General features: G+C 26.8%; 1 protein-coding gene across 1 annotated transcript in view; it reads left to right on the top strand.

Moving 5' to 3' along the window:
* Positions 1-14,937, top strand: part of LOC111628279 (UPF0668 protein C10orf76 homolog) — a 78,135-nt gene that overhangs the window by 49,764 nt on the left and 13,434 nt on the right. Inside the window, exons 17-22 of the mRNA XM_023372027.1 lie at positions 55-113; positions 192-257; positions 431-561; positions 635-723; positions 790-872; positions 7,039-7,165. Of these exons, the coding sequence (XP_023227795.1) occupies positions 55-113; positions 192-257; positions 431-561; positions 635-723; positions 790-872; positions 7,039-7,165 (555 nt within the window). The remainder of the gene's footprint in view (positions 1-54; positions 114-191; positions 258-430; positions 562-634; positions 724-789; positions 873-7,038; positions 7,166-14,937) is intronic.

Raw genomic sequence — 14,937 nt, 5'->3', positions numbered from 1 at the left:
ATATATATTTTATATCAAATATATTAATAAATTTTATAAAAAATTAAATTTCAGAAGAAGCAAGTTTAAATTCATCAAAATTATGTTTCATAATTTTAACTTGTATTGCAGAAGTAAGTAATTAAACATTTGTATTATATAAAAGTTGTTTTAATATATGATTATGTATGGTTATTTAATATTTTATCTAGGATCAATATGCAAATTCTATAATGCATGATGCAAATATGGTTTTTAAAGTACAACTTCATCGAATGGTTAGTAAAATAGATTATTTGTTAATAAAAAAAAGCAAATTTTAATAAAGTATTTGATGTATATTTTAAACAAAAATTAATTAATCGTTTTATTTAAAATAATTCAAAAATATGATCAAAATGTTAAAAATTTACTTACATAAAAATCAATAGTTAAATATTTTACTTTTTAGCCAATGAGGCATAGAAAAATGCCATCGGATCGAATAGGTCCATCTAGACCATTAGCAACTGCGTTATTAGATCTAATGGTTGAATTTGTTTTGAGTCACATGAGAAAAAACCTCCCTATGGAACTGTATTTGTAAGTATAGATATTGATTTTAAATGTAAAAATACCGTACTGTTAATAAATAAACATGCTTTATCTATCACAGGAGATGTTTAGGAGTTGTCCATAGACTTCTTTGTTATCAGAAGAAATGTCGTATTCGTTTACAATATAATTGGAAGGAACTGTGGACAGGTAAATTACAAAATATTGATTTATTGTCATAGAAGAAAAAATTAACTCAAATTTAAATAAATTCAGCTCTTATTAGTTTGCTGAAATTTTTGCTCAGTCATGAAAGTGATCTAGTCAAGAAGTATAACATTTTCCAGTTAGCCTGTCAAGTAAGTAAATCTATTTATTTAATTAAAAATTAAAAAATAAAAGTATTAATTTAGAATTCATTTTTATTTTCAAATTAGTTAAGAATATTTTTAATTATTATTATAATAGCCACTATAAGATGCTTCACAGGTTTTTGCACACTGATTTGTGAACTAATTATGTGAGCTGCTTGAATTTACATTAGCAGAAAAGAATATAGATTTATGTTAATGAATGAAAGTAATGATGTGCTAAGAGTAATTAGTAATTAGATGATGTGCTAAGAGAAGTCCTAGAATAAGGAATAGAATAAGGGTTACCAACTGTCCTCCATTGAACTGTATTGTCTTCTCATCCTTCTTTTATCAATAATTATTCTAAATTAATTAATTAAATATAATTATTAAATTTAATATGAGAGGGCACCTAACACCTCCCTCTAGTACCAAATTTATTTGTAATTTATAATTAATATTTTCAAATTATAGCCTGATTATTTATGGCAATCGCAGGTGTCTATTTTATCAATAATGTCCTCATTGAGTATAATTTTAATTGTTTGTTTTTGTTTAATTTTATTTTATCAACTCTGAAATATTACTGATAATTGATGTTCCAACATTTTATTTTCTTATTTTAAAGTAATAGTTTTGTCTTCATCATTCATTAGAGTAATAGAAAGAGCAAGACATACTATTAATCAGAATTAGACAAAAAAAATAAAATTTAGGGACTCAGAGTTGTGGTGTGCAAACAGTTGGTAATATAGAATTATTACCAACTGTTTGCACACCACAACTCTGAGTCCCTAAATTTTATTTTTGAGTTTAAAACCCAATTAGTCTATTTAAGTTTTCATAATTTACATTAATCAACAAATATTTATAACAAATTATTTTGTTTTAAATATTCATGCAATGTCCTCTTTTTTGTATAAGAAATTTGCTGACCCTAAGAAGAATGGATAGTAAGAACAATTGTATCTTATGAAGTATCCTGAGCATTGTGGTAGAGCATACATTAACAACCTAACAGTCTCCTATTTTTTTAATCTTATTGTAATATATAAGTTAACTGTCATATTGAAAAATACACTTCAATTTGAGTGAAAATCCAGAAGTGTAGGCAATTGTATGTATATCCTGCAAAAAACTGCTAAAATGAAAATAAAACCACAATCTACACTAATGTATAACCTGCACTTTTGAGTGATCATTGAAAACATTGTACTAGTGTATAGTTTAGATCAGTGTTCTCCAACCAAAATTGTTTATTGGGCCAAAACCAAAAATAAAAATACAATATGGGCCACACATATTTATTTACAACAAAACATATACAATTATACAGTATTTTGTATGTATTTTAATGTGAAATTTGCTTTTCAATTTTTTCACTTAATTTTTTAATATCAACAGGTATTTTTGATGTTATACATCATAATTGTTTTTTTTTTTTTTTAATTTTTATTGGTCAATCTATTATGACTTTTACATTTAACAATCTTCAATTTTGAGAAAAAAGATTTACAAAGATAGGTGATTTCCACTGCAGTGATAATGCTTATTGTGTGTTTTTAGGTTAGGGAATTTATCATTACAGATGTATTTTGTATAAAACTGAACTTTGTTATTGGCCTTAAATATATATTTCAATTCAGAAGATGACTGTAGTTCTATCAAATCTATCTCTAAATTTGTTGTAGCTTATTCCACAACAATCTCAAATAGACATAAGAAAATATTAAATATATTTTCATAAATTTTTAAATATGAAAATCTCTCTTGAAATTCTTTTAGTAAATTAGTAATTTTTTTGTGAATATTTAGAAAAATGTTTTTGTCACTATTAAATTTATGTAATTTTGGATGATGAATTGTAGTTTTTGATTTTAACTGACTTTCATAAAGTTTGAGTTTTGCTATGAATGCTTTTATATTTCGATAACAGTCTGTAATCAGTTTGTTTTCACCTTAACTGCTTATTAAGTTCGTTTAATTTCATTGTGATATTAGTAAGGAAACATAAATCCAAAAGCCACTGTCCAGCATATAATTTAGGAACATTCTGGTCCTTTTCATTNAAAATGCCATCGGATCGAATAGGTCCATCTAGACCATTAGCAACTGCGTTATTAGATCTAATGGTTGAATTTGTTTTGAGTCACATGAGAAAAAACCTCCCTATGGAACTGTATTTGTAAGTATAGATATTGATTTTAAATGTAAAAATACCGTACTGTTAATAAATAAACATGCTTTATCTATCACAGGAGATGTTTAGGAGTTGTCCATAGACTTCTTTGTTATCAGAAGAAATGTCGTATTCGTTTACAATATAATTGGAAGGAACTGTGGACAGGTAAATTACAAAATATTGATTTATTGTCATAGAAGAAAAAATTAACTCAAATTTAAATAAATTCAGCTCTTATTAGTTTGCTGAAATTTTTGCTCAGTCATGAAAGTGATCTAGTCAAGAAGTATAACATTTTCCAGTTAGCCTGTCAAGTAAGTAAATCTATTTATTTAATTAAAAATTAAAAAATAAAAGTATTAATTTAGAATTCATTTTTATTTTCAAATTAGTTAAGAATATTTTTAATTATTATTATAATAGCCACTATAAGATGCTTCACAGGTTTTTGCACACTGATTTGTGAACTAATTATGTGAGCTGCTTGAATTTACATTAGCAGAAAAGAATATAGATTTATGTTAATGAATGAAAGTAATGATGTGCTAAGAGTAATTAGTAATTAGATGATGTGCTAAGAGAAGTCCTAGAATAAGGAATAGAATAAGGGTTACCAACTGTCCTCCATTGAACTGTATTGTCTTCTCATCCTTCTTTTATCAATAATTATTCTAAATTAATTAATTAAATATAATTATTAAATTTAATATGAGAGGGCACCTAACACCTCCCTCTAGTACCAAATTTATTTGTAATTTATAATTAATATTTTCAAATTATAGCCTGATTATTTATGGCAATCGCAGGTGTCTATTTTATCAATAATGTCCTCATTGAGTATAATTTTAATTGTTTGTTTTTGTTTAATTTTATTTTATCAACTCTGAAATATTACTGATAATTGATGTTCCAACATTTTATTTTCTTATTTTAAAGTAATAGTTTTGTCTTCATCATTCATTAGAGTAATAGAAAGAGCAAGACATACTATTAATCAGAATTAGACAAAAAAAATAAAATTTAGGGACTCAGAGTTGTGGTGTGCAAACAGTTGGTAATATAGAATTATTACCAACTGTTTGCACACCACAACTCTGAGTCCCTAAATTTTATTTTTGAGTTTAAAACCCAATTAGTCTATTTAAGTTTTCATAATTTACATTAATCAACAAATATTTATAACAAATTATTTTGTTTTAAATATTCATGCAATGTCCTCTTTTTTGTATAAGAAATTTGCTGACCCTAAGAAGAATGGATAGTAAGAACAATTGTATCTTATGAAGTATCCTGAGCATTGTGGTAGAGCATACATTAACAACCTAACAGTCTCCTATTTTTTTAATCTTATTGTAATATATAAGTTAACTGTCATATTGAAAAATACACTTCAATTTGAGTGAAAATCCAGAAGTGTAGGCAATTGTATGTATATCCTGCAAAAAACTGCTAAAATGAAAATAAAACCACAATCTACACTAATGTATAACCTGCACTTTTGAGTGATCATTGAAAACATTGTACTAGTGTATAGTTTAGATCAGTGTTCTCCAACCAAAATTGTTTATTGGGCCAAAACCAAAAATAAAAATACAATATGGGCCACACATATTTATTTACAACAAAACATATACAATTATACAGTATTTTGTATGTATTTTAATGTGAAATTTGCTTTTCAATTTTTTCACTTAATTTTTTAATATCAACAGGTATTTTTGATGTTATACATCATAATTGTTTTTTTTTTTTTTTTAATTTTTATTGGTCAATCTATTATGACTTTTACATTTAACAATCTTCAATTTTGAGAAAAAAGATTTACAAAGATAGGTGATTTCCACTGCAGTGATAATGCTTATTGTGTGTTTTTAGGTTAGGGAATTTATCATTACAGATGTATTTTGTATAAAACTGAACTTTGTTATTGGCCTTAAATATATATTTCAATTCAGAAGATGACTGTAGTTCTATCAAATCTATCTCTAAATTTGTTGTAGCTTATTCCACAACAATCTCAAATAGACATAAGAAAATATTAAATATATTTTCATAAATTTTTAAATATGAAAATCTCTCTTGAAATTCTTTTAGTAAATTAGTAATTTTTTTGTGAATATTTAGAAAAATGTTTTTGTCACTATTAAATTTATGTAATTTTGGATGATGAATTGTAGTTTTTGATTTTAACTGACTTTCATAAAGTTTGAGTTTTGCTATGAATGCTTTTATATTTCGATAACAGTCTGTAATCAGTTTGTTTTCACCTTAACTGCTTATTAAGTTCGTTTAATTTCATTGTGATATTAGTAAGGAAACATAAATCCAAAAGCCACTGTCCAGCATATAATTTAGGAACATTCTGGTCCTTTTCATTCATAAAAATTNTTCTCAATATTTATATTACTACAAAAAATTGTGATAAAATTTTGATTACTATTTATTAACATATCATATCATTTAATATTCCTAATGTATTATCTTTGTAACTACTTTAATAATTAAACTTTGTAGCATTATTTTCTTTAATCTCTTTTTTCATATATCTCAGATCTGCAAATATAAGATTTATAAAACAATTGGATAAACAAACACAGGTATGACCCAGCTACAACAAAGGTAAATTTTAACATTTCAAACGGAGTATCGCATTGATGTTCATTTATGAGCAACCAATAAATCAAACACGAAAGTAGAAACCCAAACAGCATTTGTATAATTTCAATCACCGTAATACACATGGCTATTGTTGAATAAATCTTAATCCCCATGCATTTTACAGTAAAATAGGTATACATCAGAGAATGAACGACAACATTAACGTAGATAATCATCGATAGATAGCTCGATCGTTTGTAAGTAGCATACGATGACATAATCAACATAGTTATATGATGATAACAGTGAAGAAACATCAATTTCCTTTTATGAAGTATTAACATAATTGTATCTCCCAATTCCCAAACTTTCGAAAATACAAACAGAGTAACCCAAAACATAAGCGGCGGTGTATTTTCTATTAATACAATACTCTTATCACAAACTAGTTCGTAAAAAGTAAAGTATTTAAATTGTTCGAACAAAATTGGAATTAATCTAATAGAGCTGCAGATACTGTAAAGAGCCAAAATCCCGTTCCATATGGTAAATGCACGGTTGAAATTATAAGCAGGTCGATTTTTCATGTGATGCTGAAGGATCATGATGACCAGTATATAGAAGATAGATATGTAAATGGAATAATGCCAGTAAGTGCGAAAGAAATTTCTAAGATAATCAAGATTGAAAACATTTTCGAAAAATAGAGGTTCAACTGGAATCGTTCTGTTGTAATTTTTCATTCTGGAATAACGTCTAATGCTAAAATTATGTAAAATAGTTTAATAATATTAATTTATTTTGCATGAAATCCTATTAGTAAATAACTACATAAATTATAAAAGTTATATAAGATTAAATTTATAACACTACGTATTACAATATTTAATTGACTTATATAAATATGTTTCTATAAATAAACCTTTGAAACTTATATATATTTCACTATTTACATATAATCAATTTGATGCATATCCAGTATACTAATGTAGACTCTTACTACTGGTGAGAAATTATATTTACTGTAAATAACAATTGTAAAATTTACTTTATTAAAATCGAACTTTCATTTACCCCTTTTCCTACAAACCTCCTGTTATCACACTGAATACTATGGTTTCAAGCTCGGAATTAATACCAACCACTTTCATGTCACGATGTTGAGGGTGTTTTAAGATTTAGTGTCATTTTTCTGTATTTTACATTGGACTATTTGGACCACACTTAGCAGCTTTTATGAATTGAACAAAATCAAAATAAATACTTAGTAAATTTAAAGAAAAACGCTAAATTAAAAAATATTAATTAATTTTATATTAAAAATTAAATATTGTTCTAATAAAATTTATTATATTATTATATGTTTGAATATTAATTTATTCATTTTTACAGGTAGTTAACATATTTAATTTGTTTATTACGTATGGGGATACATTTCTCCCATCTCCTGCCAGTTATGATGAATTATATTATGAAATCATCAGAATGCATCAAGCTTTTGATAATCTTTATTCAATGGGTAAGATGATAATATCTGTAAAATTAAGTTTTTAATAACACTGTTGCTCCCCTACTTATGAACAGGTTAGGTTTCTGAGGTTTTGTTATAAGTCAAAAATTAACCTAGAAAGTACATTTGTAAACAGAATAACCATGTATTGTTAGTGTTTGATCTTCAATGTACTTAATAGAATACATTATGCTCATTTACCCACTTGCTACTGCTTAGTAGTGGGCATTTTTTTTTAAACCTAATGCACTTAGTTTTAAAATGTCCAGTTTACTTTCTATGGTAACAGAACCACACTTTTTATACTTATCTCCACTGCTAGATTTTACGGTTACATTTTGGACACATTTTTGAAGTACTGATCATAAAAGTTTACAAAAATTGCAAACAATAGTGAGAAATGCTGTTACTCCAATCTTGCCAACTTCAATTCCACAAGCGGTAATGGAATGTCAGAATTCATGTGAAAATGAAAAATGATGGAATGTAATATAAATAAATCCACATTAATTATTTATTAAAAATTTATTCTTTGAGCCACTCGCTTGCCAAATCGATTAACTCCACAAAACAAAAAGTATAGAAATTGATTATATAAGTTATTTTTTAAAATTCCCTTTAAACTTTAAATTTAAATAAACATTGTAGAATGTATTTTTATATATTGTTATATTAAAGCATAGCTCTACTATAATGTTATATAAAATTAGTTACAAGAAAAATTTGAAAATAATAACGATTATATTAAGGATTTACAAATGGAGTTAGTCGATTTGACCTGTGAATGGCTCATTTATTACTGGCTAAAGATTGGCTTCAACATCACTTCACAACCAGTAAGAGAACTTCAGAATTTGCATAAAATTTAAGTTTTAGACATATAGCAAACTGTTCATAATTAGGGGAACTCCTCTGCTTAGAATTGTCTATTTTTCTTCAAAACATTCTTTATAAGTGTTTAATTATTGTCATTCTATTATTTGCATAATACGGTATTAATATAGCAATTTTTTCCTGTATTTTTCATTCATTAGATATTTCATCTCATGCAATACAGAATTTATTTTTGTTTAAAGTTTTTTATATTTTTTTTTATACTAAAACATAATGCAAGTTTTTTCCAAAAAATATTAATTTTTACTTTTCCAGCTGTTATATAATAGAGGGAAAGTATGATGATTGGTTAAAAAATGACCTCCCCGAGATTTTACATTTTTGGAATCAGCCTTTAAAAGTTGAAAAATGCAAAAAATGTTGGAGGTTTTTTCTGTACATGTGAATGTTAGTGTGTGGCACAAATTTTTTTACCCACTTTGAAGCTTAATAATTCCTGTGCCTTTTGTTGAAAATTTGGGTGAGGGCCATATCTCAAAAAGCTCCAAGTAATGAACATTTTTTTAAATATATACAAATTTTTGTTTACCAAGTAAAAACTCATCTCTGTTCTCAAAGTTAAGCCTTTTGCCTTTTTATTATAATTAATAATACAAGAATTATTTTTAAAATAAACTCTCATAACAGATGGTACTACACACAATTTTTTAAACTTTGCTAATATGGGCCTGGATTTACAAACATCTTGTATTGTAAGTTGCCATATGCTAAAAGTCTTGTTTTCACAAAGCACATCATAAGCTATACAATTGTAAAAATCTTGTAAATACAGTAGAGCGTCGATTTACCGAATCAATTGGGGACTGAGGTTGTTCGTATAACTGATATTTCGGATAACCGATTTATGTACGAAAAAAAATAGTTTAACATATCTGATGTTGAAATTTTTCTCCGTTGCGTGTCGCTTTGCGTTGAATTTTCGCGAATGTTAAGCCTAATTAAAAAACATTTTTAAAGTAATAACAAAGACTATTGTATCGTTAAAAATTATTTTTTTATTTTGTACAAACAAAATAAATATATTGAAAAATATAAAAACATTAAAAAATTATACTTCAGATGTTAATTTAGTATCAAAAACGTAAAATATTTGAGTAGCCCAAGACATAGCCAAAGATTGAAGCGCCACAGCACTGGCGAAAATTTAAATTTGCCGACTGAAATTCTTTCAGATGATTGACTTTCGGAAAATCGACGCTCTACTGTACTATGATATCTATAATAGCTCTTGTAAGTCAATGTACTGTATCAGGAAAGGTGGTATTTGAATATTTGGCTCTATCAATAACTAATTGAGTTGATTGTTTTTTGATTGTCTGTTTTAAATATTTCTAATTTGAAACTTCAAAGATGTTATTAATTGCTAAAAAAGTTGATGGAATTTCTCACAGTGAAATTAAAACTGTTTACAGAATTTCATATGAAAAATTGATTGACTATAATTTAACATTATTTTTTTTTAACAAGAAAACTATTAGTTTGTAAATTTTTTTCAAACATCTTAAATATTTCTATTAGTATAACTACAGAGTATAAATTTTGAGCAGATTTTGTTCTACACTTAGATTGGTTACAGTTTTCAATAGATATGAGTTTTAGGTACTATCTGTTTATTATACAGGGTAATTCAGAAAGAATCATCTAATTTAAAATTTTTATATTTTAAAAAACCTAACAACAGAGAATGATCAGTAATACATGAATGTAAAAGACAAATGTTTAAGGTTTTTTTTTTTTACAAATGTTTGATATACTTCCTATAGTCATACATAATGTTAAAGTGATATGCAAATTCCCTGAAAACAAATTCCAATGTATCTTTGGTAACTGTTTTTAAAGCAGCAGAAATGTGTTGTTTAAGTTTGCATAGACTTATCGGCTTACATGGGAAAAACACTTGATTTTTTGCTGATCTGGAGACCTAGGAGGCAACTGTATAAGTGGACAGTGGCCTTGCAGCTACAAGGATTTCATAAATGACAGAGTCTCTTTTACTTTCATCTTCAACATTTAGTTGCTAGGTACCTAGTTGACAATGATCTCAACCTTCACTTGACCCAATAAACACTGGTGTACTGTATGAAATAATAACCATTTCCCTATGTTGTGTACATTAAGCAGAACCTTGCATCAGTTACTACTTACTGCAACCTCAGCAGATCTTTCTGCATATGTTTTTCACTGTAAATATTGTATCATAGCTGTATCATAGTTTCACTTGTATTATATTGTGGTTCTATCTATGTCTTTGCAAATTTGTTGTATTCTCATGCATGCTTAAAGGCATTAATGTAATCACCATTCCTATCCTTTGCATCACATTTATTTTATGCTACCATGTCTTAGCTTTCTATTCATGTTTAATATGTTTTCAGGTTTGAATGTAATATTGCGTGTTTTTCTACATTATTGAATTAAATACATTGTCAGGTTTAAATTATCTAAATACATTTATCTGTACTATCACACTTTTATATGTTGTTGTGATAATGCTGCACACTTTGTGCATAAAATTACATTAGTATGATATTCTATTACTGTTCCTCACCACCCATTATATTTTGTACCGAACTTTTGTTATAATTTACTATAATTTAATTTGTACCATTGTTTCTTCTGCCTAATTGTGCCTAGCAGTACTAGGCACAACATTACTTTTTGTACCTAAATAATGAATGAATGAATTTATGAATGTGTAACACTAAGTTGTCTGATCCACTGCAACAGTCTAATTATGGGTAGCTCTATATTAAGAAAATGATGAATCTCTGTATTCCAGTGGGGTGGTGCCCCCTCTTTTGAAAAATTAAGTTGGGGAGATCTTCCTTCAATTGAGGAAGAGCCAGATTTGTAACATATCCAAATATGAAATGCCAACACAGTTTCTTCTGCAAAAAAATAATTGTTCATCAAGTTTAATTTGGAAAGTGTGCACAGTCATATTGAACATTTGTAAAAAAAACTTAGACATGCATTCTTTTTACATTCATATATCATTCATGTAGTTATCATTCGTTGTTAATTTTTAAAAATATAAAAATTTGAAATTGGATGATTCTTTCTAAATTACCCTGTACTTACAAATTACTTGCCTAAGAGTAATTTCTACCTATTTTAATTCTAACAAAATAAATGTTATCTTCCTCAGATATTGCAAGTATGTGACGTGAGAAAATTCTGAAAATATGTCATTAACAAATGTCTTCCTATTACCTCTATTAAAATGGAAGTGGTTACTAGTGATGTAAGACACACACTCATTACTAATTTCTTTTATTTTGTCATAAGTGCTATGACATGTTTTGTGGATATGAAATATAAATTGTTAGTTTCTGGTAAGTTTTTGATATGTTGTATCTTATGATACTATGTATCTTATGAGATATTCATGAAATCAGCCATCCAGGCCATGTTTCTTAAATATTTTTTGCTAGGAAAGTTATGCAACTCTGCTTAATTTTTTGCAATGATTTTGATTTTTTAATTATTTTGTGATTCACTGTTATAATTTATTACTTTCCCAGCTCTGTTATATAACAGAGGGCAAGTATTGCAATCAGTCAAAAAAATGATTCCCAAGACTTTTACATTTTTGGACTTGGGACCTTGAAACATTGAGAAATGCAAAAATGTTCAAAGGTTTTTCTGTATGTATGGATGTTTTTTTGGTTTGTTTGCATGTGTATATATGTGTATGGGGCATGATTTTGTTTGCCCTCTTTGAAGCTTAATAATTCTTGTGCTTTTTGTTGAAAAATTCTGAAATTTTGCAGGGAGGTTTGTGTATTAGGGAGATTGATGCTGTTAAATTTTGGTGTTTAAAGATTGACTGTGTGATGAGATAAAGGGAGTTGTGTGTCATACCTTGATTAGGGTCAGACTTAATGACGATTTTACTCATTATTAGCATTTACAATTTTGTATAAAATGCATCCCTACCCTCAAAATTAAACTTTTTGCCATTTTATAATAATTAAAAATATAAAAAGATTCTTTAAATAAAATATTGTAACAGATGGCACCACATGCGGTTTTAAATGTTGCCAGGAAAGTTAAGATGGATTTTTTTTGGTTCTTATTGTATGTATATTTCAATTATAAATGCTAGAAAATTTCAAAATTTATTTTATTTTGATATAATTTCATAACAGGTTTTATGTATATAGTTAAAATATTTTTTATATATCCAGTTCTGTTCCTATATGGTAGATATTTTCTTGAAAAATGTGCATTAAAAGAACCATGTAAAAAGTTACTTGTTTGTATAGAAAAATAGGAAATTTGTTGCAGACCTTAGAAATCAGTAAAAATAATGCAATAAACTAATTAATATAATACGATGTATTATTAACAATTATGACAATTTTTTAACTAAAATATTTCAATTTTAGTTAATAAATTTGAGGAGGGACAACTGTAACTTACTTATCAGCAAAATTTAATATATTTATATTATTTGCACAAATTTTATTTTATTATTATTTATTTAACTTTTTTAGTTGAATACCAAAATACCCCTAGCTTTAACATCAAATGGCATATAAAAGCAATTCCCTATTGGATAAAATTGAAAGAAATACAATTATACAAACAAATTGCCAAACTTTAAATTAAATTTTTTCTGCCTGCTTCAATTGCAGGATTAAATGTGAAGGAAAGAATAATTGTTGCTACACATCTTTAAATAAGTTACAAAAAACTGCAAAATGTTAAAATTTACTTGAGCATGTGTAGCAGTTATAAATACGAGTTTTAAGAATTTTTTTAAAAACCAATTTTTAGAAAACATGAATATTATTTCTTAGAATTAAAATCAAATGGATATTTTTAAGAAGTCAAATTTTTTGAAACATGTTAGATTTTGTGTAAAAAAATCAAAAAGTCTTGTGAAAAGAGAATTGAATTTTTCCAGATCATGTTATTACATCAAAATCATGTTAAAACAGAATTGAGTGTACATTTAAATATTATATAGTTAAATCTTGATATAGCTTCCTCCTAATTACTGCTAGCTTTGTAAGTCCCAATGAATATTGTGAATAAATCTTCCTCATAAATACTAATTGAGAATCCTTCACTATCTGTAAATTATTAAATGTATGATTTTGCATTGCAAATGATATTGTCATTAAATCATTTGTGACTTTCAAACTCTCATTTGTGTGTTAAACTCAAACTTGCGTATTTTGTTATAGTATATAATTCTTATTATTCGGTGCAAGTTCAGTGCAAAACTCAATTTAGTGTCATTTTCAGCAATGAACAAGTGATGGTGCTAAATAGAGATTTATCTGTGTGATTTTTATCATCAAATAATAATAAATAAATATTAAATAAAAAAATATATAATTAACATTATTATGTTTTTATAATTAATTAATTTTTTATGTTAAAATTTAATCAGATAAGCATGTTAAATTTGCTGAACTTAGTTTTAAAATTTTATAGTTTGTAATTTTAATATTTAAATTCATTTATAAAAAACAATAGAGATTAATTCAAAATAATTGAATAAGCTTATTCATTTATGAAAACAAGTTAGAAATAATAACACTACTCTACAAATTGAAAACAATTTTTCGGAACAGCAATAATTGAATTTTATTTTTTTTTGTTCGCTGAATCTGAAAATGAAGCCAGTTTTTTTCCATCACCCACCACATTCTTGTTATATACCATAAAAAAATTGATGAAAAATGTGAATCTCCCACAGTGACCAAGTTTATTGGTATATTAAATTCATGCAATGCTAATAATAAATAAATTTCCAATACTCATATTTTATTTTGCTTATTACGTAAAAAACTGTTGTATAACATAACTAAAACAGGCATAAAAAGTACCTAAAATTTTTTTATAACTGGAGTCAGATAATTACTTCTTTCTTTGGTGTTTGGTAGGATCTTCTCTTTGCAGAAACCAGCAGTAGTCACTCAGCATCGATTTGTCTCATCTCCCTTGTTAATGCTGCTCAATTTGCAATATGTCCTGGTGAAACCGTTCACCCTGCTCATCACTCATTGTACCCAGATTTTGTGGGAAAAAATCCAGATGAGAATGCAAGAAGATTAAGGACATCCGGCAGCCTAAATTTTTATAGTTCAGCAGGAGATTTTTTACTAAAATATCACTATTTTGTGCTTTGTTATTTCCAAGAAAACCATTAACTACATCCTTAAATGATTTCCATGCCTTTAGCTCTACGTTATTCAACTTTATGTCAAAATTTTCATCATTAAGTAAAATTCTAATATGAGGTCCAACGAATATTCCTTCTTTTAATTTAGCTTCACTTAACCTAAGAAACACTTGGTTTACATGTTTAAATCTTGGTCCTTCTTTATTCAGTGCTTTAACAAAATTTTTTATTAACCCCAATTTTATATGTAAAGGGGGCAAAATTACTTGCTGAGGGTTGACGAATATATTTAATATTGTTTTGCCCAGGAGTCTCTTTTTTGGCCAATCTTCAACCACATAATGTTCACTTGTTGCATGACTGTCCCACAGACATAAAAAGTGCAGTATTTTGTAAAATCACCTTGCAGTCCAAGAAGAAGACCAATAACTTTTAGGTCACCACAGATATCCTATAAGTGAGCACTAATAATTGACTGCTTTTAAAATTAATGACATAATTTCATATGTTTCTTTCAAACCAACAGCATGTGCTACTGGTAAAGAAGAATTCTTGTTTGAATTATTCAGTAGCACTGCTTTTAAGCTTGTTTTTGACGAGTCTATAAATAACTGTCAATCATCAGCTTTATAAGGAATATTCAACTCAGACATCAAATTATTTATATCATAACAGGAACACAACTGATCTGCCATGGTGAAATATTTCATTAAATCCTTATTTCTGTGTCTAAAAAATGAAACTTTTG

The sequence above is a fragment of the Centruroides sculpturatus genome, unplaced genomic scaffold, assembly GCF_000671375.1.
Source record: "Centruroides sculpturatus isolate CEXI.00-Female unplaced genomic scaffold, Cexi_2.0 scaffold414, whole genome shotgun sequence".
NCBI lineage: Eukaryota > Metazoa > Arthropoda > Arachnida > Scorpiones > Buthidae > Centruroides > Centruroides sculpturatus.
Note: the sequence above shows the minus strand (reverse complement) of the source record. Positions and strands in the feature narration are given on the sequence as shown.